The 20,479-nt window shown below is 37.2% G+C and overlaps 1 protein-coding gene across 6 annotated transcripts in view; it reads left to right on the top strand.

The window, feature by feature from the left end:
* Positions 1 to 20,271, top strand: part of SRSF11 (serine and arginine rich splicing factor 11) — a 49,726-nt gene extending 29,455 nt beyond the window's left edge. For 3 of the 6 annotated variants that reach the window (XM_066268900.1, XM_066268905.1, XM_066268902.1), the window contains exons 6-13: positions 436 to 485; positions 2,391 to 2,518; positions 4,710 to 4,791; positions 11,796 to 11,927; positions 14,506 to 14,595; positions 18,184 to 18,300; positions 18,655 to 18,793; positions 18,899 to 20,271. In XM_066268900.1, coding sequence (XP_066124997.1) covers positions 436 to 485; positions 2,391 to 2,518; positions 4,710 to 4,791; positions 11,796 to 11,927; positions 14,506 to 14,595; positions 18,184 to 18,300; positions 18,655 to 18,793; positions 18,899 to 19,096 — 936 coding nt within the window. In that variant the 3' untranslated portion in view covers positions 19,097 to 20,271. The remainder of the gene's footprint in view (positions 1 to 435; positions 486 to 2,390; positions 2,519 to 4,709; positions 4,792 to 11,795; positions 11,928 to 14,505; positions 14,596 to 18,183; positions 18,301 to 18,654; positions 18,794 to 18,898) is intronic. The other 3 variants (XM_066268906.1, XM_066268904.1, XM_066268903.1) reach the window with 3 other exon arrangements.
* The last annotated feature ends 208 nt before the right edge of the window (positions 20,272 to 20,479 follow it).

The raw sequence follows: 20,479 nt of genomic DNA, 5'->3' as shown, positions 1-20,479 counted from the left end.
ATTTTCTCTCATTGTAATTTGGCTAAAGTTTTTTTTGGAAATATTTTTGTTATATTAGCTAAGCACTGTGAGGTTTGTTATACATGTTCCTTGAAAGCGTTATTTTCTCTCAGAAAGTCTTGAAAGAGGTCATTGTTTTGTAAAATCTACATTGTTTGGCCTTATCATCTTTAATTTGCTAAAGCACTTCTGGATATATACTACTATAGCCACCAATGTTACCTGTTTCTTTTTTTTTTTAATGTGGCTACTAGAAAATAATATAAGATACGCTTTAGATGTCATTGTATTTCTGTTGGTCATCAGTGTGCCAAAATGTTACTTTTTTTAGGTTTGTCAGATTGTCCTAGGATAATTGCAATATCCTGAAAAAATAAAATGACAGTCATTATTGCTTCATGTATTCTCACTGTTCTTATATTTTTATTTTTACAGTCTCTTGCTGCAGATCAGTTGCTAAAGCTTATGAGTACTGTTGATCCCAAGTAAGGACTTTTTCTCTTTCCATTGATGATACATAGTATGTGTAGAGAACAGTTATTTTTTAGATAACTGAAAAGAAAGTTTTCTCGGGGCAAGCAGTAATACATAATTTGGTTTTCTAGAAACAAGGAGAAAAATCTAATGGTAAGTCCTATATATAGAGGGTTTTATTTAGTGTATTTTGAATCTTTCAAAATAATTATAAATAGTTTATAACAAAATAACAGGAAAAGAGCCAAATATTTTTATTTGCTTTATTCATTTAATATATACATGTTGCCTGACCTGTGGTCGCGCAATAGATAAAGCATCGACCTGGAACGTTCATGTCCCCAGTTCAAAACCCTGGCTTGCTCAGTCAAAGCATGCATAAGAAACAACTACTGTGAGTTGATGCTTCCTGCTCCTTCTCTCCCACCACCTCCTCTCTCTCTCTCTCCTCTCTGTTTTCTGGAGGGGGTGGGGACCTACTATAAGCTTGTACCTTTTTTTTTTTGGTATTTTTCCGAAGCCAGAAACGGGGAGGCAGTCAGATCCACCCGGCACTCCCACCACGGGGCGATGCTCTGCCACAATCAGAGCCATTCCAGCGCCTGAGGCAGAGGCCACAGAGCCATCCTCAGCGCCAGGGCCATCTTTGCTCCAATGGAGCCTCAGCTGCTGGAGGGGAAGAGAGAGACAGAGAGGAAGGAGAGGGGGAGGGGTAGAGAAGCAGATGGACGCCTCTCCTTTGTGCCCTGGCCGGGAATCGAACCGGGGACCCCTGCATGCCAGGCTGACACTACCACTGAGCCAACCGACCAGGGCCTATAAACTTGTACCTTTATAGCATTTATACTGTAGTCAGGAAAGGAGACAGTATTTAAATATAGTAAAGCATGTGGATCTAACTAAGAGGAAGTACAGAGTTGCTACAGAAACTTACTTCAAGGAGGAAAACTTAATTTGAAGATCAGAGAAGTTAAGCCCTAGGGGATAAGTAGGAGTTAGGGGACAGAAGTAAGAGAAACACAGTCCTAGAGTGAAGGAGTGGCGTATGGCACATAATAAAGGCCAGCGTCTGTTAGGTACTTTGAAAAGTTCTCTTTCTACTGTAATTATTATATTTCTTACTTGATACATATTAAAAAGTCAGTTATTTTATTTGGTGATTTGAATGCTTTTGTCCTTGGTGAAAATCACTATGCATAAGTGGGAAGGTATGGGCATAGGAAGGACAGAATCATTCAGAATCATTTCACTATAGTAGTTAGTGGGCTTTTATTTCCTTAAAAATTATCAGGTAAAATCCAAGCATATATCTATCACCCAGCTTACAAAATAAAATGTCAGTAAAATTGATATTCCCTGTATACCCACTTTTGTTTATATTTCCCTCTCTCCTTAAAGATAACTTCTATCCTAAATTTGATGTCTTTTCTCATATGTATAAACCCTTAAAGGTACATCTTTACCCTTTCCAGTCAGGAATTTTATAAGTAACTTTTATGTGCCATTGGCCTCTGCCTCAGTTTCTTCCCGTCTACAAACTTAAAATAATGCTCTTGCCCAACAAAATTATGATGTAGAATGTTTTTTAAATCATATGAAAGAACGTTTTATTAATCTAACTTCTTTATCATCACCATATTTCCATGTACTGGCGTTTCTCAGAATATGTTTATGGGAAGGTAATGGGTGTTCAGCATAGTTAAATAGGCATTTTTCTTATTTCAGATATCTTGAATCTTAAAATGCAAATGTTATTTTAATATTCAGAAGGGTAGTATGCTATGTATAGTTTTACTAAAATAATGAAATTCTTTTTTCAGGAATGTCTTACTAAAATGTTATATGAAACAAATTTATTTGAAATGCTTTTGTGCATTTTAAAATATTTCTGGTCTCAGTTCTTGTTTCTGTTTCAGGTTGAATCATGTAGCTGCTGGTCTTGTTTCACCAAGTCTGAAATCAGATACCTCTAGTAAAGAGATAGAGGAAGCCATGAAGAGAGTACGAGAAGCACAGTCCCTAATTTCTGCTGCCATAGAACCAGGTAAAATATGTTTATGTACTTGTTTGAATCTTACGCTACATGACTGTTGGCAAAATGACGATTACATAAGTTTGGAAATTTGTTGACTTAATACTTTAACCATATTTTAATTTTCCAAATTCTGATAAAAGATCATGTAGTGATTTTTCAGAAGTGATCTAGAGGGGTGGGTTGGTGTTGTCATGCAGAAATATTTGAAATATCTGAAGATACTTAGTTGCTTCACTGGTACCAAATGTATCTACTGGGCAGAGGTCTGGGGATGTTGCTAAATATCCCTCAGCATTCAGGACAGGCACCAACCCTGCTTCCCCAACAAAAAATGATCCATTCCAACGTGTTGCTAGTGCCTAGGATTATCTAACACTTTGGGCATGATATTTTTGTTGTTTTTAACTTTTGACTTGGGGGTTGTTTTTAATCTTTATGATTGCCTATGTAGCGCTAGCCCAATTGATCTTATTATTTATTGAGACCTGGAGAGGATGCTTCTGTTGATGCCATTTGTTTAAAAGAAGTAAATACCTTATTTTTTTGCAGATTACTTTTTGTGAGGGAATAATAGGTATTTATCCTGTTGTCTCCCTGTGTTTATTTCAATCTTTGGTCCTGGATTATTTTTCCCCCATTAAATGAAGTTTTGTTTATTTTTCACTGTTTCTTAGTAAATGGGAAGATTCTTAGTAGGTATTATATTTGGAAAAATTTTGGATAAATTAATACCAAGTGCTTTATGTGCATTATTTAATTGACAAAATAATAATTAGATCAATATCACATCAAACAGTAGGAGCTTCTAGATACACAACTGATCTCTGACTCCAAAGCTAGGACACCATGATGTAACTTTTCATTGCAAACATAACTGGAATGACTTAGAGTAATTTATGAATTTTTTCCAAGTTTTTTGTTAATAATGACATTAACAATAAATTGAATTCTGTGAATGAAATGAACTGAATGTGAAAGAATTACTCATTCTCACTTTGATGATTGTCTCATAAATGCAGTGGTTTTATTTCTATTGTTAGGTCCTATGTAAAAAAAAGATTTCTTATGTGTTAACAACTAAGAAATGGGACAGCATTCTAGATTTATCTCCTACACTTATACAATTCCAGATTGGTGAGGAAGAAGAGAAACATTAAGAAGAGAGTTTTCTTCAACCACTTTAACATAGACATTTATTAATTTAGCAAGGGAACATAGAGCTAAGTGGTGAAGAAAGAACATATATATATAAATTTTCTTTTGTATTTTTCTGAAGTGAGAAGTGGGGAGGCAGAGAGACAGACTCCCACATGCACCTGACTGAGATCCACCTAGCATGCCCACTAGGAGGCAATGCTCTTCTCCTTTGCAACCAGAGCCATTCTAGCACCTGAGGCTGAGGCCACAGAGCCATCCTCAGTGCCCAGGCCAACTTTGCTCCAATGGAGCCTCAGTTGCGCGAGGGGAAGAGAGAGACAGAGGGGAAGGAGAGAGGGAGGGGGGTGGAGAAGCAGATGGGCGCTTCTCCTGTGTGCCCTGGCCGGGAATTGAACCCGGGACTTCTGCATGCCAGGCCGACGCTCGACCACTGAACCAACCGGCCAGAGCCCTGTTTGCCTTTTTTTTTAATGTTGCCTTACACATTTTTAAGATAAATCGATCATACTCTGGATGGTAAGGAGGCATGAGGATGTACATGAACGTTTGTACTGCTCAAAGGTTGAAGTGTCCATTTACTATTAAGTTAAACATTTATGTATATATAGTTCTGCTGGTTAGAGATATGTAATTGTTACATAAACATGTAAAAAGTTAAAGTTTTAATCTTGGTGAAATGTAGTTATTTTGGGAAAGTAGAACCTAGGTGTGGAAAAAGGGACTCCTTGTTTATAAACCTTCTAAAGGGTGAGAGAACTTTTTATAGTACTTTATGGACAACACTTGACAGCCTCCTCAGTCTGGAAATGAAATTTTTCATTTGGCTAGCTAAAAATCAGAAGTTTAATTTTAATTTAGATCTACCAAAGCCCTGTAAAATTTGTATTCAGTAAGCTTCAACATTTTGATTGTAAAATGATCATTTGTAACATTTAAGGATTACATGTAAAAGCTGTAATTAAAGAAATTCTTACATTAATTCCTCTGTGGGAATAATCTATTTGACATTTTAAAATCCAGATTTATTTTCTTTTAAATCTAGATAAAAAAGAAGAAAAACGAAGGCACTCAAGATCAAGATCACGCTCCAGGAGGAGGAGAACTCCTTCATCTTCTAGGCACAGGTTAGATTGATTGCTCTTGGAATTGAGTTGTACTGTAGACAAAGACAATTTCTTTATGTCACATTCTTCTTAATTTGCTCTTTGTTCACCTAGCAGCTCCTGATTAAAGTGTGTTTTAGTAACCAGTGCTGTTAGCAGTTTGTGAATAAGTATTCATGCATATATATATAAAAGGAGAAATGGTATAAATATATGATTAAGGCCTGGCTAAGTGGGTCAGTGGCTAAAGCATCATCCCAGTAGAATGGAGAGTTGATGTCTCTTTCTCTCTCTTTCTTTCTCTCTCCCTCCCTCCTTCCCTCCCTCCCCCCCTCTCTCTTTGTTCCTCTCCCTTTATCCCCTTCCCTCCGCCTCCCTCCTCCTTCTCTTCTTCCAACTCTCTCCCTCAAATCAATGAAAAAATTTTAAATAAAATTTTATTATTGATGATTTAAAACCCAAAAATATCTAGGGGTAAGAGAAAGGTGCTTGGACTTAAGCACTAAATTGAGTTAGTAGTCTGGAAGGAACTGCACCTGAAATTTTTTACTTGGGTTCTAGCTTTTCACTAAACTTCTAAGACTTAAGTTGGAAGGTCATCATGCAACCTGCAGAGGACTCCTCTAATACAGGAGTATTTATTTGCAAATGACATAACTTGCTATTCTTTTGAAATTTTTTTTGTATTGCTGGATAAACTGATAGTATAATTTTTTTTTTATCCTGCCTGGAGTAAGACTAAATAAGTCTTATTTTCTTTTCCATGTGACATCCTGTATAAATTTGTAAGGTTCTCAAGACCAGTGGCTCTCAAACTTGCTAGTATTAGGACTTCTTTATATTTAATAGAAGTTATGAGAACTCCAAAGAGTTTTGTATATGTTGGTTATAGCTGTTAATGTAGGCTATATTAAAATTTAAAATGCCATTTAAAAATGATAGTAAACCCATTCATAGTAACACAACTTTGAAATTTAAAAAAAGAAGAGTGGTTTTGTTTTACTGTTTTTGCAAATTTCATTAATGTTTATAATCTAGACATAAAGGATTCTACATTCAACTTACTGCAATGTATTTTGGTTGGTATAGAGAGAAAATCTGGCTTCACACAAACATAGAAAAGGGAAAGTTATTTTGTGGTCTTTTCAGATAAATTGTAGCTAATGGTCTTGGATAGAACTCAAAAACTTGGGCCCTGGCCGGTTGGCTCAGCGGTAGAGTGTCGGCCTGGCGTGCAGGGGACCCGGGTTCGATTCTCAGCCAGGGCACATAGGAGAAGTGCCCATTTGCTTCTTCACCTCCCCCCCTTCCTCTCTGTCTCTCTCTTCCCCTCCCGCAGCCAAGGCTCCATTGGAACAAAGATGGCCCGGGCACTGGGGATGGCTCCTTGGCCTCTGCCCCAGGCGCTAGAGTGGCTCTGGTTGCGGCAGAGCGACATCCCGGAGGGGCAGAGCATCGCCCCTGGTGGGCGTGCCCGGTAGATCCCGGTCGGGCGCATGCGGGAGTCTGTCTGACTCTCTCTCCCCGTTTCCAGCTTCAGAAAAATACAAAAAAAGAAAAAAAAACTTGACTAGTGATAGTTTCTTAAAAGATAGTTGCAAAAGGGAATCTGAAACCATAAATGAACTTTTCATAGCCTGTTACATTAAAATCTATTAATCTTCCTTATGCTTAGAATGGATCTTTTTCCCAAGCATTCTTTTATAAAATTGTTTGTTAGCTTGAAAAATAATTAATTGATTGCTTTATGTAAGTTTTCAGCTATTGACATATTTTGTTACATTACACAAAAAAATGCCATCTGGTGTCACCACCACAAATTTCATGAGAAGATGCTGTCAATTCACAATGGTGGGTTCAAGTTTTCTAAAATTTTCTTTTGAAAACTCAGATTTTTCATTGGTAACAAATTGAATTGTTTTTCCTTGATGTGATAGTCTTCATTCATTTTTCAAGAAAATGGCTTCAAATACCCAAGTCTGAGCAACCATGTATTGTCAGTTATTTGAAGTAAAGGTGATATTTCATGATAAAAGCTGGTTAAGCTCAAAACTCAATCCCACAAGTGCCTCCCTTGATATAGCCCTTCACATTAATAAATATCAGAAGTGGCCTGACCTGTGGTGGCACAGTGGATAAAGCGTCGATCTGGAAATGCTGAGGTCGCCAGTTCGAAACCCTGGGCTTGCCTGGTCAAGGCACATATGGGAGTTGATGCTTCCAGCTCCTCCCCCCTTCTCTCTCTCTCTCTCTCTCTCTGTCTCAACCTCTCCTCTCTAAAAAATGAATAAATAAATAATAAATAAAAAAATTAAATTAAAAAATAAATATCAGAAGTGATTTATTCATACTTCCTATTTTATTGTGCAGAAATCTAGGGGACTAGATTTAATATTTGTTATCACTTGAGCAAAGACTTCTCTTCTGAAAATAATGTTTTAGGGAATTTTTAAATTTCTTATTCTGCAAGTGCTTCCTACAAATGCCAATGAAGAATACAGTGACCACTAGCGCAGCTCACTTACTTTGGTTTGTGCTAAAAAGATGCCAGCACTTTTACACCACCATTGCCTTTCTTTTTTTGAGAGAGAGAGAAAGAGGGAAACATCAGTTTGTTGCTCTACTTAGTTAGCATGCGCCCATTGATTGCTTCTCATATGTGCGTGCTCTGGGAAGATGCTCTATCCACGGGGCTGCTGACCAGAGCCCTACACCACAATGCTGTTGCACCTTTCATGCAAATGTCAACACAGTAAAAAAGGCAAATACGTTATTTTGAAACTACTTTTGCTCTTTTGGACCCCATGACATTATCAAGCCATTTCTTGGCCAGTATCTTTCTCTACTCACCTGCTGTAGTAGAATACTATATATAGACTGGGTGGCTTATAAACAACAGCTTTATCTGTCACAGTTCTGGAGGCTAAGAAGCCCAACCGATCAAGGTGCTAGAAAATTTGGTGTCTGGTGAAGACCTACTTGTTAATAGGGGCCATCATTTTGCTTTGTCCTCACATGATAATGGGCATAGGGTCTCTGAGGTCTCTTTCAAAAGGACATTACTCCTGTTCATTTGAGCTTGACCTCATCACTTACCAAAAGCCCCACCTTAACAGTATCACACTGAGGTTTCTCATAAGAATTTTGAGAGGGCCTGACCGGGCAGTGGATATAGCGTCAGATTGGGATGTAGAGAACCCAGGTTCGAAACCCTAAGATCGCTGGCTTGAGCACGAGGTTGCTGGCTTGAGCAAGGGGTCACTCACTCTGCTGTACCTCCTACCCCCAGTCAAGGCACATATGAGAAAACAATGAGTGAACAACTACGGGGCCGTAACCAAGAATTGATGCTTCTCATCTCTCTCCTTTCCTGTAGTGTCTGTCCCTATCTGTGTGCGTGTGTCTCTTTCACAAAAAAAAAAAGTTTTGGAAGGGACACAAACATTCAGTTCATAGCAGAATATTAACATTGTTGTCTTGATTTTTGTTTCCTGTTACCTACCTTCCTTCCCCAACCTGTCTCATTCTTAAAGATGTCTGTCAAAAATCCAAATTGGGATTATATCAGAACTTTGTTCAATCTTGGAGAACTTCCCTGTTGCCTTAATAAGGTGGTACATAAAACCTCAAAGCGGCATTCAGAATATTTTACTATTCAACCTAATTTTTCTTACCACACCTGTCATTTACCACTCCAAAACAGTTCATCGCACTACTAGTTGCTTGAACATAATTGCTTTCTTTATGCTTTCAAGTTTTTGCTCAAGATGTTTCTGCCTAACGCTCTTTCTCATATTTTCACTTTCTCCTAAGGAACTCCTATTTCTTTGTTTAAAATACAGGTAATATTTCACTCTTATGTGAAATGTTGGCACTACTTAGAATCCTAATCTTCCAGGTCATTGCTCTTGTGGCTCAGTTTTTAGCACTTAAGAAGAACGTATGTCTTCTGTATATAATACCAAATACATCCTAGAACTGTCAAGTTTTAATTACTTTGATGTGACTAGTGGGAAATAACAGTGAAATATTTCTTTTCCTGAACAAAATGTTTTTGATATAAAATTGACCATTACTTTAAATAAGCATTTTTACTTATATATTATATGCTGATCTCTATTTCTTTGATTTTTAAAAGCTTACATAAACTAGTTCGTTAAAGTGGCTCTGTAGCACATTACTCTTGAAAAATAACTGTTTCAATGAAGATGCTATAATAAATAGGTTATTGCGATACCTCTATTTATTGACTTTTAAAAACTTTATTACCAGTCACTTTCTTTAGAAAGAAACTGGTAAAAATGACCTTATGGGTTTTTTTTTTTTTTTTTTTTGCATCTGTATTTTTTCTATACACAATCAAAGGCAAGAAAAATGTGTGATCTAGCTCAGCTAAAATTATTGTTGACTTAAATTTTTCTTAAAGCAAAAATTCTCAAAAGATTAGTAGTTACTAATTCTAATAACAATTTTTGTTTTTCAGCATGTTTTTAACTCTTAAGAAATTGTTGATTATGATATTTTATAGGGTCAATATTTCATTAAAAATAAGTACCTTTTAAGTTAAGTGCTGTAGTAACTTTGTAAGGGTACAGTAGTTGATAAGATAAATACATATACCTCCTGCCCTTATGGAACTTAAAAAAAAGGTAGGTCAACATTACATGAAAAGTTCCTAGAATATAGACATGTTATTAAGGGAAATTGTTTTGGCCCTGGTCGGTGGGCTCAGCGGTAGAATGTCAGCCCAGAATGTGGAAGTCCCGGGTTCAGTTCCCCATCAAGGCACACAGGAGAAGCGCCCATCTGCTTCTCCACCCTTCCCTTTTCCTTCCTCTCTGTCTCTCTCTTCCCTTCCTGCACCCAAGGCTCCATGGCCTCCGCCTCAGGTGCTAGAATGGCTCTGGCTGCAACGGAGCAATGCCCCAGATGGGCGTGCCAGGTGGATCCCTGCCGGGCACATGCAAGAGTCTGTCTGACTGCCTCACTGCTTCTAACTTCTGAAAAATCCCCCCCCCCAAAATTTGTTTTAGTTAATAGTTACATATATGGTCAAAAATAAGAGGTGATTAAAATAATTTATTGGTCTTGAGATCCTAGTGTGTGGTTTTAAACAACATTCTTTTTTTTTTTAAATGCTCACCTCTTTACTCTTTTTTTTTTTTTATTTTTATTTTATTCATTTTAGAGAGAGAGAGAGAGAGAGGAGAGAGAGACAGGGGGGAGGAGCTGGAAGCATCAACTCCCATATGTGCCTTGACCAGGCAAGCCCAGGGTTTCGAACCGGCGACCTCAGCATAGTGTGTGGTTTTGAAACAGCTGTTTTTAGAAAGTGGTGGCAACAAACTTTGTTAGCATATTATTAAAAGAACAAAGAGGGTCAGTATTTAGGGTACATGCCTATACTAAGGCCAGAGTGCTGTAATTCATTTAAATTACAACTATTCTGTAATGTGTAGTTCTACCCTGAAAGACGTTAAATAAGAAATGCCCTCAGTTTTTAACTGGTTTATAAATGAGATTAATGCCAGTTATTAAATATCTGACCTCTGGCACCTTGAGAAAGTGAAGGCAAAGGTATAAACTATATTTGAGTTTTTAAAAGAGGTTTAATGGTCACTAGAAGTTAAATGATCAAAGATTGCAATTTGTGTTTAATCTTAGAAGAGAATAAAAGGAAGGAGAATCGATGACACATCAAAAGGTCTGCTGTACTTAAATTCAGGAAGAGACAGAAACTATCTAGAAAAGAAGTATAAGATTGAGGAGAGGAATGAGGGAAGGGGATACAGAGAGAAACATTTGTTACATAACAGGAAAGAAATGATCATATAGAAACAACGAGGACAAAATGAGAATAAGAGGCAGTTTGTACTGAATTGTATAAATCTATATAAGGCCTGCAATGCTCTTAAATTGTAAATTAAGGAAATGAGATATATTTCAGAGAACAACAATTAGAAATTGTAGAAGGTAACACTAAGTGGTTTCTATTTATAAAACGGAATAATGTTAAGGGCTTATTATGAGGATAAAATGAGTTGTGTTTGTAAAGCATGTAGAGTAGCATATGTAATTGATAATAGATAGATTTAACCTGTAGTAGTGAGAAATCAAATAAGAAATAACATGCCCACCTGACCTGTGGTGGCACAGTTGATAAAGTGGAGGTTGGTTCAAAGCCCCAGACTTGCCTGGTCAAGGCACATACAAGAAGAACTACTACAAGTTGATGCTTCCCACTCCTCTCCCCCTTCTCCTTTCCCTGCTCTCCCTCTCTCTTTTCTCCTCTCTTCTCCTCTCCTTTCTTCTTTCTCCCTTCTCTCCCTCTCTTCCTCTCTCTTCTCCTCTCCTCTCTCCTGTCTTTAGAATCAATAAATGAAATCTTTAAAAAAAAAAAGAAAGAAATAACATGCTAAAATACAGATTATATGGAAGGTAATGCATAGTGTTGGGGTGTTTTGGGTCTTTTTTTTTCCTCAAGATCAGTGATATAATTTCAGTGGGTGTAGGCCTAGCATGACAGCTTGAACAATGGGTATTACATATTTCTAGAGTATCAAAGGTGTTTATTATGTGGACTAAATAAATAGCAGCAGCGTGAGCAGGCAGCGGTGCAGTGGATTGGCCTGAGATGCTGAGGACTGAGATTTGCAACTCCGAGGTTGCCGGATCGAGCACTGGGTCTCCTACTTGAGCATGGATCGTAGACATGACCCTGACCCCATGGTTGCTGGCTTGAACTTAAAGGTCACTGGTTTGGCTAGAGCCCCCATTCAAAGCACATATGAGAAAGCAATCAGTGAACAAGTATAGTGTTACAAGTGTGAGTTGGTGTTACTCATTTGTCTCCCTTCCTGTCTCTCTCTCACTCGCTAAAAAAAGGTAACAACTGCCAGGAAATTGCCTCCACTTATTGATGGTTAGCCCATATATCTGATGAGTCTTATCTGCTGCTAAGTAAAACTCACAAGCAGAACTAGTCTTTTTACATTTATGTATATGTATTGTCTTCTTTTTATTAGGCGATCGAGAAGCAGATCGAGAAGGAGATCACATTCTAAGTCAAGGAGTAGGCGACGATCCAAAAGTCCAAGACGAAGAAGATCTCATTCCAGAGAGAGAGGTAGAAGGTCAAGGAGCACATCAAAAACCAGGTACAGCCTGACCAGGCAGTGGTGCAGTAGATAGAGTGTCGGACCGGGACTCAGAGGACTCAGGTTTGAAACTCCAAGGTTGCTAGCTTGAGCATGGGGTCTCTGGCTTGAGCCCAAGGTCACTGGCTTGAGCAAAGGGTCACTCACTCTTCTGTAGCCCCTAGATCGAGGCATATATGAGAAAGCAGTCAGTTAACAACTAAAGAACCTCAACGAAGAATTGATGCTTCTCATCTCTCTCCCTTCCTGTCTGTCTGTCCCTATCTGTCTCTGTCAAAAAAAAATAATTTTTTTAAAAAGGTACAGTAGACACAGTGGGGAGACAAATTTTAGAGTTCCCAAGACCCCAGATATTGTGCTATTTAATGACAAAAGACCTGCTAATGGGAGATACAGCTAGACAAGAGGAGAAATGCAAGTTTGGTGAGGCCAACATTTATTTTCTTGTTTTTTTTGTAAACATGAGGTTTCTACTTAGAACTGAAGTCTTGGATATGATTTCTTTCTCATAGAAATTCTTAGCTGTCCTACTACCTCCCTTCATTTTCTCCTTTTCACTCAACCATCACTAAAGATTCATTGCTACCAGCCATTCTTTAGGGTATGCCAAAGAGTTTATGACAGACAGCCATGTTTTAATTTATCTTCATATATATTTTACCATTAACACATAAACTATTTAAGATATACTATATGCCAGAGATTGAGTCATGCTTAGAGTCTCTTGTCTCCTGATTTGGGGACCAGTAGAGTTGAAGTGAAGATTTACTTTATATATATCTCTATCCTGACGTTTTATTTTTATGTAAGCGTGCATTAATAATCGGTCTTTCTAAAAGCGTGCATTAATAATTAGTAAGCGTGGTCTTAAGTAACATACATCAAATCAGTCTTTTCATTTGAACCACCTTTAAAGTAGTAAGGGACCTGTCCCTTGAAAAGTGCCTTGTTTTTTTCTATAAATTGTTATCACACACAATTTTACAATACTTAAAATTTTTTAGCAACTATCCTTTATCTCTTTCTAAAATACTTATTTTTTTAGTAGTTCTTAATACTACTTCACCCATTCATTTATTTATTTATTATGTAATTAAAATAAAGGACAGTGGAACCAAAAACATTTTCTTCTTGGTAAACATATAACTTAACTGGGAACATAAGTTCTGGGATAGCTTTGCAGTGTGTTCATCCTGTAACGAGGCTTTTCATCAAGTTTTATAGAGTGGGTCATCTCTTAATTCGAACAATCTTGCTTAGAAAGAGGAATTAGGCATTCCTTTCTCAAGAAATTCTCTTTATACTAGTAAAAAGGTGAATGTACACAGGAAGGGCCATTGTTAGTGATGTTGAAAGAGGCTCAATTGAGAAGTGACAAGTATTAACTTGAGATAGATTTTTTTCATTGAATTTATTGATACGACATTGGTTATTAAAATTATTTAGGCTTTAAGTATATAATTCTGTTTATTGTATTGTGTGTTCACCACCCCAACTCAAGTGTCAAAGGAGACTTAAGATAGATTTGACTGGACCCAGTGTGGGGGACATAGTTTCAGGTAGAGAATGTTATTTGTGGAGTTAGCTTGAATTCATGAAATGGCAGGTATTTTGCTGTGTGAAGACCAGGAAATGAGGTCAGAAACTGTAAGGAGACAGACCAGATACAGGAGACAAGGAGATTCGATTGAAAAGTGATGAACCAGGGAGCTATTAAGTTTCTATTTTGAAAAGATTTTTGATAAGAGGGTATAGGATAAATTAGTGTAGAACATGACCAGACTCCTTTAGGGACTATTACAGTGATCATAAAGACTTGAATAGAAAGGGTAACTGATGAAGAAGGGTAACCAAAGAGGGGAGGGGAACATAGAGCAACAAAAGAGCTACTTAAATCTCTAAAATTACAGAATAGTTCAGGATGGGTATGCGTATGGCAGTAAGGGCTTTTTCATAAATATATTGATTACCCTTTGTCCAGTGTCTTTGGGAGAATGGTGATCTTAAGGGGGTGGGGGGGATGCTGTGGAGAGTAAAAGTCAGTTTACCAATATTTGTGGAAAGGCTAAGATTGAGATGTGGTTGTAGTACCAGCCGATCTTGATCTTGATGTGGTAGTTCTTCTGGTAGCACTGAGAGTATCCCAGAATATGTAGCAGCAGCAGAAAAGGGAGAAAGTTGGCTTGATCCATGATGGTGGTTTAACATGAGGTGTGTGCTTTAGAAGAAAATTAATAATTTACTTTGGTGGTGCGTTACAGGTTTTGGCCTGATGGGATATAGCGCCATGATGGGTCTGGAAATAGAGAAATCCATTGAAAGAGAAAGGACTGTTGAAGAACCTAGAGACAGTTATTAAAAGTTTTTGTAGGTATGCCAAACATAACTTCTCACCAGTCTACTTTTTCTCTATTGGAGAGAAGTTTTATGTAGAAACCCAGGAAAATGGGATTTTTTTAAAGTATTATTTTAACTACAAATGATACCACTTGAATTCTGTTTCTATACAGTATCTATTAAAATAATGTTATGTTAGCTGAAAGTTCTAATGCATTCATAAATTGTGTTCATTTATTAGAGACAAAAAGAAAGAGGACAAAGAAAAGAAACGTTCCAAAACACCACCAAAAAGTTACAGCACAGCCAGAAGGTCCAGAAGTGCAAGCAGGTAAGGCCTTAGGAATTCTGGGCATTTTTTTTAAACTTTGTTTGCAAGGAAATCCGTAGTCTGTGAACATTAAATGTTTCCCAGTACATACAGGGGTGGACAAAGGTAGGTTTGCAGTTGTGAATGCATGAAACAGAGTATATTCTTGTATTATTATTTATTGTATTATTTTCTATATGAACAATTGTAAACCTACTTTTAGCCACCCTGCACGTACTTGAGTGTTAACAGGTTTTAAAGGCAATTTGTGAAGAATAACCTGAAGTTCATCTTTTTATTTAATACTTACGGTGTAGTGTGTGATTGAAATAACGTGGAATTCAACAGAGATCAGTTTTTGAGGTTGCTATATGCATTTCACATCCCAATTATTACATTAAATTTATTTATTATAGCAAATCATATTTAAAATGTCCATATTTGAATTTTTTAATTTAAAATTTTTTACGTTATATATAGTAATTCATTGATAAAATAATGGGAAGCAATGCAGGTTCTAAACTGGATCGTTCTTAGACTTGTAATTCCTTAACCTACCCCAGTGGAAAAATTCAGTGTCATAGACTTTACTCCACAGGAATACAGTTTTTATACTTAACATTGGAATTTATATGAATTTAGTAAGGGCTAGCCATACTTAATTCCATTTTCTTCCAGTCTAGTTTGCACATTTAGCTGCATTGTTTTATTATTAAACGATAGGAGGCTTCTTAATTATTAAATGATAGGAGGCTAACTATATACAAAAATTAATTCAAAATGGATGAAAGACCTAAATGTAAAACTAAAAATCTCTTGAAAGAAAACATGGAAGTAAAATTTCATGACCTTGAATTTGGTGGTGGTTTTGTAGGAAGGACAGCAATAGCATAAGAAACAACAGATAAATATAAATTGAAGCTTATCAGAATTGAAACCTTTTGTGTTTCAAAGAATACTATTAAAAAAGAAAAGACAACACAGTGTTAGAAATAACAAACTGTATCTGAAAAGGGACTTGTATCTAATATAAAGAACTGTTACAACTCAGTCAGAAAGACAACCCAATTTAAAAATGGCCAAAGATTCTGAATTGACTATTCTCCAAAAACATATGTCTGGTAAACATGAAAAGATGGGTGACAGTCATCAGGGAAATGGAAATCAAAACCACTCACACCCACTAAGACGGTTATAATCAAAAAGAGATAATTAGAGTTGGCTTGGATGTGGAGCATTTGGGACTCTGTATTCTGTATATTGCTGGCGTGAATGCAAAATGGTGCACTTTGGAAAAGTGTGGCAGTTCCTTAAAAAGTGAAACAAAAGAATTTTTTGAAACAGCAATTTTACTTCTACGAATTTGCCCAAGGGAAACAAAGACATTCCCCACAGAACTTTGTACACTGATTTTCATAGCATTATTCATAGTCACCAGAAAGTCAGCCCAGATGTCCATTAAGTAACATGAGTGAACAAAATGGTGTGTATTTGTCCATTGGAGTATCCAGCAATGAAAAGGGTCCAACTGCTGATATATATTACAATATGGATGAACCTTGAAAACTTACCAGATAAAAGAAGTCAGTCACAAAGAACCATAAATTATATGATTCCTTTTATATAAAATGTCCAGAATAGGTAAATCTATTACAACAGAAAGTAGGTTAGTGGTTGTGATGCGATAGCAATAGGGCATGCAGTTTCTGTACAGGCTGAGGAATATTTTCATACAAGATAAACATTCCTCGCCTGAGCTTGGGGTCCTGGTTCCAGGACACCCTGCACATACCAAAATGCAAGGAAGCTCAAGTCCCTTGTATTAAATGGCAAGAGTAGTACATACAACTGGCCCTGTACAGATTGGGAGGGCTATTTTAAAAAGAAAATGAAAACAGGTGTAAGAGCTCAAGAAAATGCCCAGCGAGGCCTGAGGGAGGTGACAAAAGGGCATAAAGATGGCGTGTGCAACGTGTATTTCTCTACTAACTACAGGCTTTTTTTCCTTTTGCTTTATTTAATGTACTTATTCATAAGTCCCTTACCCTGCTTGATTATTGGATCACTTTACAGCATATTCTATAAGTTTGTATTGAATACCTATTTGCAGTTGTGCTACAGTCTGTCAAGGGGCACAGAAATATAAAATGTCTTTCCCATCAAGGGAATTTGGAGTACACAAAGCAGTAACAAAAACTGTGAGGTATATGGTCCTGACAAACTCAGTAAATACTTGATGAATGAAAAGTTGTAGGTAATGTTTCCAGTGCTGGTGGGGGAGCAGGGCTGTCACACAGGGTTGAAAAGGTTTAAAAAATAAAAAAAGCTTTTATAGCAACTACACAACTGAGAGTATGGGGGTTTTGTGCCTAAGTGGTATAATGGTCATCTTGCCAGTCCTAGTAACAAGATTAGTAGCAGAAGCAGACAGTAAGGGATGGGAAAAGGCCACAATTTTGAGAGGAAATACATTGTACATCTTAAACATCAGTTGCTCAAATCAGGGTTGGGTGGAAATAGTTCCTTAGAGTATAGGGAACCATTATTATCTCTCTGTGACCATTAACTAGTTCTCAAATGCTTTAAGAGGTTTTTTTTTATTCTATTTTATTAGCACCTGCCTTACTTACCAGAACGTATGATTCCATACCCCTTCTGGATACTGGTGTGTGAACCTAAAACTGATTTCTTAAATATCTTAAGACAGATTTTATCTCTTGAATTAGAACTTTTGTTAATCAGTCTTTTCCTTGAGTTTAACACTTCTGATATCATGATGATGTAAGTCTTTAAGAAGAATTGCTGGAGCCTAACCCCAGGTAGTGGCACAGTATATAGAGCGTTGGCCTTGGGACGTTACGACACAGGTTTGAAACCTCATGGTCACTGACTTGGCTAGAGCCCTCCGCCCCCCAGTCAAGGCACATGTGAGAAAACAATCAATGAACAGCTAAGGTGCTGCAACAGAGTTAATGCTTCTCTCCCTCCCACCCCCAAGAAAAGAAGAATTGCAGGAAATCAGTTTTCTTGAGGACATTTAAGGAAAGCACAAAGTTTGAAAAAGACTTGTGGTTTGGCCCTAGCCAGTTAGCTCAGTTAAGAGGGTCCATCCTGAAACAAGGTTGCAGGTTCGATCCCTGATGAGTGCACACAAAGGGAAGCAACCAGTGAATGCATAACTGAGTGGAACAACGCAGTGCTTCTCTTCTGCTTCCCCTTCCCCTCTCTCTCTCCCTCCCTTCCTCTCTGTCTTCCTAAAAGTCAATAAAAATTAAGCCCTGGCCAGATAGTGCAGTTTGTTGGAGCATCATCCCAGAGCATGGAAGTTGCCTGTTCGATTCCCGTCAGGGCACATACAGGAGTGTCTCAGTGTTCCTGTCTCCCTCTCTCCCCCCCTCCTTCCTTTCCTTTCCCTCTCTCCTTCCCTCCCTCTCCTTCTCAAAAGAAAAAAAGAAAGAAAGAAAAAGACTTGTGGTTTATTATTAGATTCTTCAGCTCAAAATGGCATTTAGAAATGGGTATTTCAGTGTCAGAGTCCTGCTGTCAGGGTCCATAATGGAGCTCCATCATAGACACATCTGCTTTGATGTGTCTGTATTTTAAGTCTAGTTTGTACATTTGTGGTTCTAGAGAGAGACGACGACGACGAAGCAGGAGTGGCACAAGATCGCCTAAAAAGCTTAGGTCTCCAAAAAGAAAATTGTCTCGCTCACCATCCCCTAGGAGGTAAGAATGTTAATGATTTAGGTCTATGCTGTTTTTCAGAAACTTCTTTGAAGTCAAATGCTTGTGAGTGTGCTTTTATTTTTTTTTTATGGCTTGAGACTGTGTTATAATAAACACTTTTGAGGATTGAGCGTTTTAGATCTGTAACTGAATTAGTCTTCTTGCCTCTATTACTGTACACAGCTTGTACCCAGTGTTTTGATAGTGGATCTTTACCATCCTCTATCCATGGGAACTTGGGTCAGGCTCAGCAGCTGAAGTTGAAACTTACTGGTGTACTTCTGGGTGAAGCTCATCGAGTGTGTCCTCTAAACTACAGCGTCTTTTTTTGAAAACATTTTACTGTTATCCTAGGCATAAAAAGGAAAAGAAGAAAGATAAAGACAAAGAAAGAGGCAGAGATGAAAGAGAACGATCAACAAGCAAGAAGAAGAAAAGTAAAGATAAGGAAAAGGATCGGGAGAGGAAGTCAGAGAGTGATAAAGATGTAAAAGTATGTTTACAGACTAATTTATTTCGGTATTTTGGGTGGTACTAGTACCTGTAAGGAGTGATTTTTCTGTGAAGACGTTTACTTTTATTATTCTCCTTGGCAAAGCAGGTTACACGGGATTACGATGAAGAGGAACAAGGGTATGACAGCGAGAAAGAGAAAAAGGAGGACAAGAAACCAACAGAACCAGGTTCCCCTAAAACAAAAGAATGTTCTGTGGAAAAGGGAATTGGTGATTCACTAAGAGAATCCAAAGTAAATGGGGATGATCATCATGAAGAAGACATGGATATGAGTGACTGAGAATGGCCTCTGGAGCCCACTGTGTACATGCATCAGTGTCATTCCTTTGTGTGATTCCTTAATGCTGTAGTTGTTCATCTCAAACCTTAGGTGTATACAGCTGTTATAAATGGTTATAAAGCTCCTGATGTTGATACTATTTACATCTAAAGCTTTTAGGAAATGATTCATGGGTAACCAATTCTTGACATGGTGAGATCTGATTGAGGAACATAACCAAGCAGTTTTACTATTCAGGTGCTGCTTCATAACAAAAATGAAAAGCTGCATGCATCTACAGCAGGCATGGATTGTTTATGTTGTATGACCTCCTTTATTAAGTAAGTTCACTTAGAGTATTTCTAGAATTTGATTCATTGCCGTAATAGAGCCATGTAGGGAATGCACTGATTGCATGTTAATTGTGGCAGGAATATCCTAAATGTCATTAAAATCCTCCAACATGATGGATCTACTTATGATCTTGTTTGTTGACATGACAAATTAACATTCTATAGTTACATCTGGAAATAAGCATTTGAAATAGATAATCCTTTAAGCCTTGTGGCTGAATTTTTGTGGCTTTTGTTTAACTTTGAAAGGTTATATATGCACTAACCTTTTTTGATGGCTGCTTAGGCTTTAATTACAGAAACAAGATTTCAAATGAAACTGTCTTTGGCAGTGAGTAAATAGCATATTTTGAAGTAGAGTTGTATACTTTTTCATAAGGTGTTTGGGAATTTTTTTTCCTGAAATAATTTATTCCACACCTACATCAGTGAAAGCTATCTGCCTATCCTGAGTCCATCTGTAAAAGAAAGTTGTCTTTTTTCCTGATTTCCAATTTTCCACTTTTATTAATTTGTTTTAATATAAGTGTTGGAAAAGAGGGTAGTGCATTTTAAATTGATCTTCATATGCTTTTAAAGACAAATGTATTTGATAATGTACTTTTTATTTGATCTCAAGTTGTATAAAACCTATAAATTTGTGTTACTGTTTCTGCAGTAGTAATCTTATGGCCACAGTGATTCCATGTTAAATGCAAAGTAGTTAACTGTTTTCTTAGTTACAGGAGTTTCAAGCTTCACTTTTGTGCAGTAAAAACAAAAGTAGGCTACAGTCTGTGCCATGTTGATGTACAGTTTCTGAAATTGTTTTACAAGACTTTGATAATAAAACCCTTAAACCTATGTTATGTTCCTATAATACTGTATTTGTATTTATTTACAAGTTGTTGAATGTATGACATTTACCTCATTCATTTTCCAAATCAAGTTCTTTCCCCTTTCAATCTACATATTTACATGATGAAATCCATCACTGATTAGTTGCCATCAGAATTGTACAAGGTGGTTTAATTTCTACCGAAAGCAGTCCCTTTCTTAGTGTAAATTTCTC

This window comes from Saccopteryx bilineata, chromosome 3 (genome assembly GCF_036850765.1).
Source record: "Saccopteryx bilineata isolate mSacBil1 chromosome 3, mSacBil1_pri_phased_curated, whole genome shotgun sequence".
Taxonomy (NCBI): domain Eukaryota; kingdom Metazoa; phylum Chordata; class Mammalia; order Chiroptera; family Emballonuridae; genus Saccopteryx; species Saccopteryx bilineata.
Note: the sequence above shows the minus strand (reverse complement) of the source record. Positions and strands in the feature narration are given on the sequence as shown.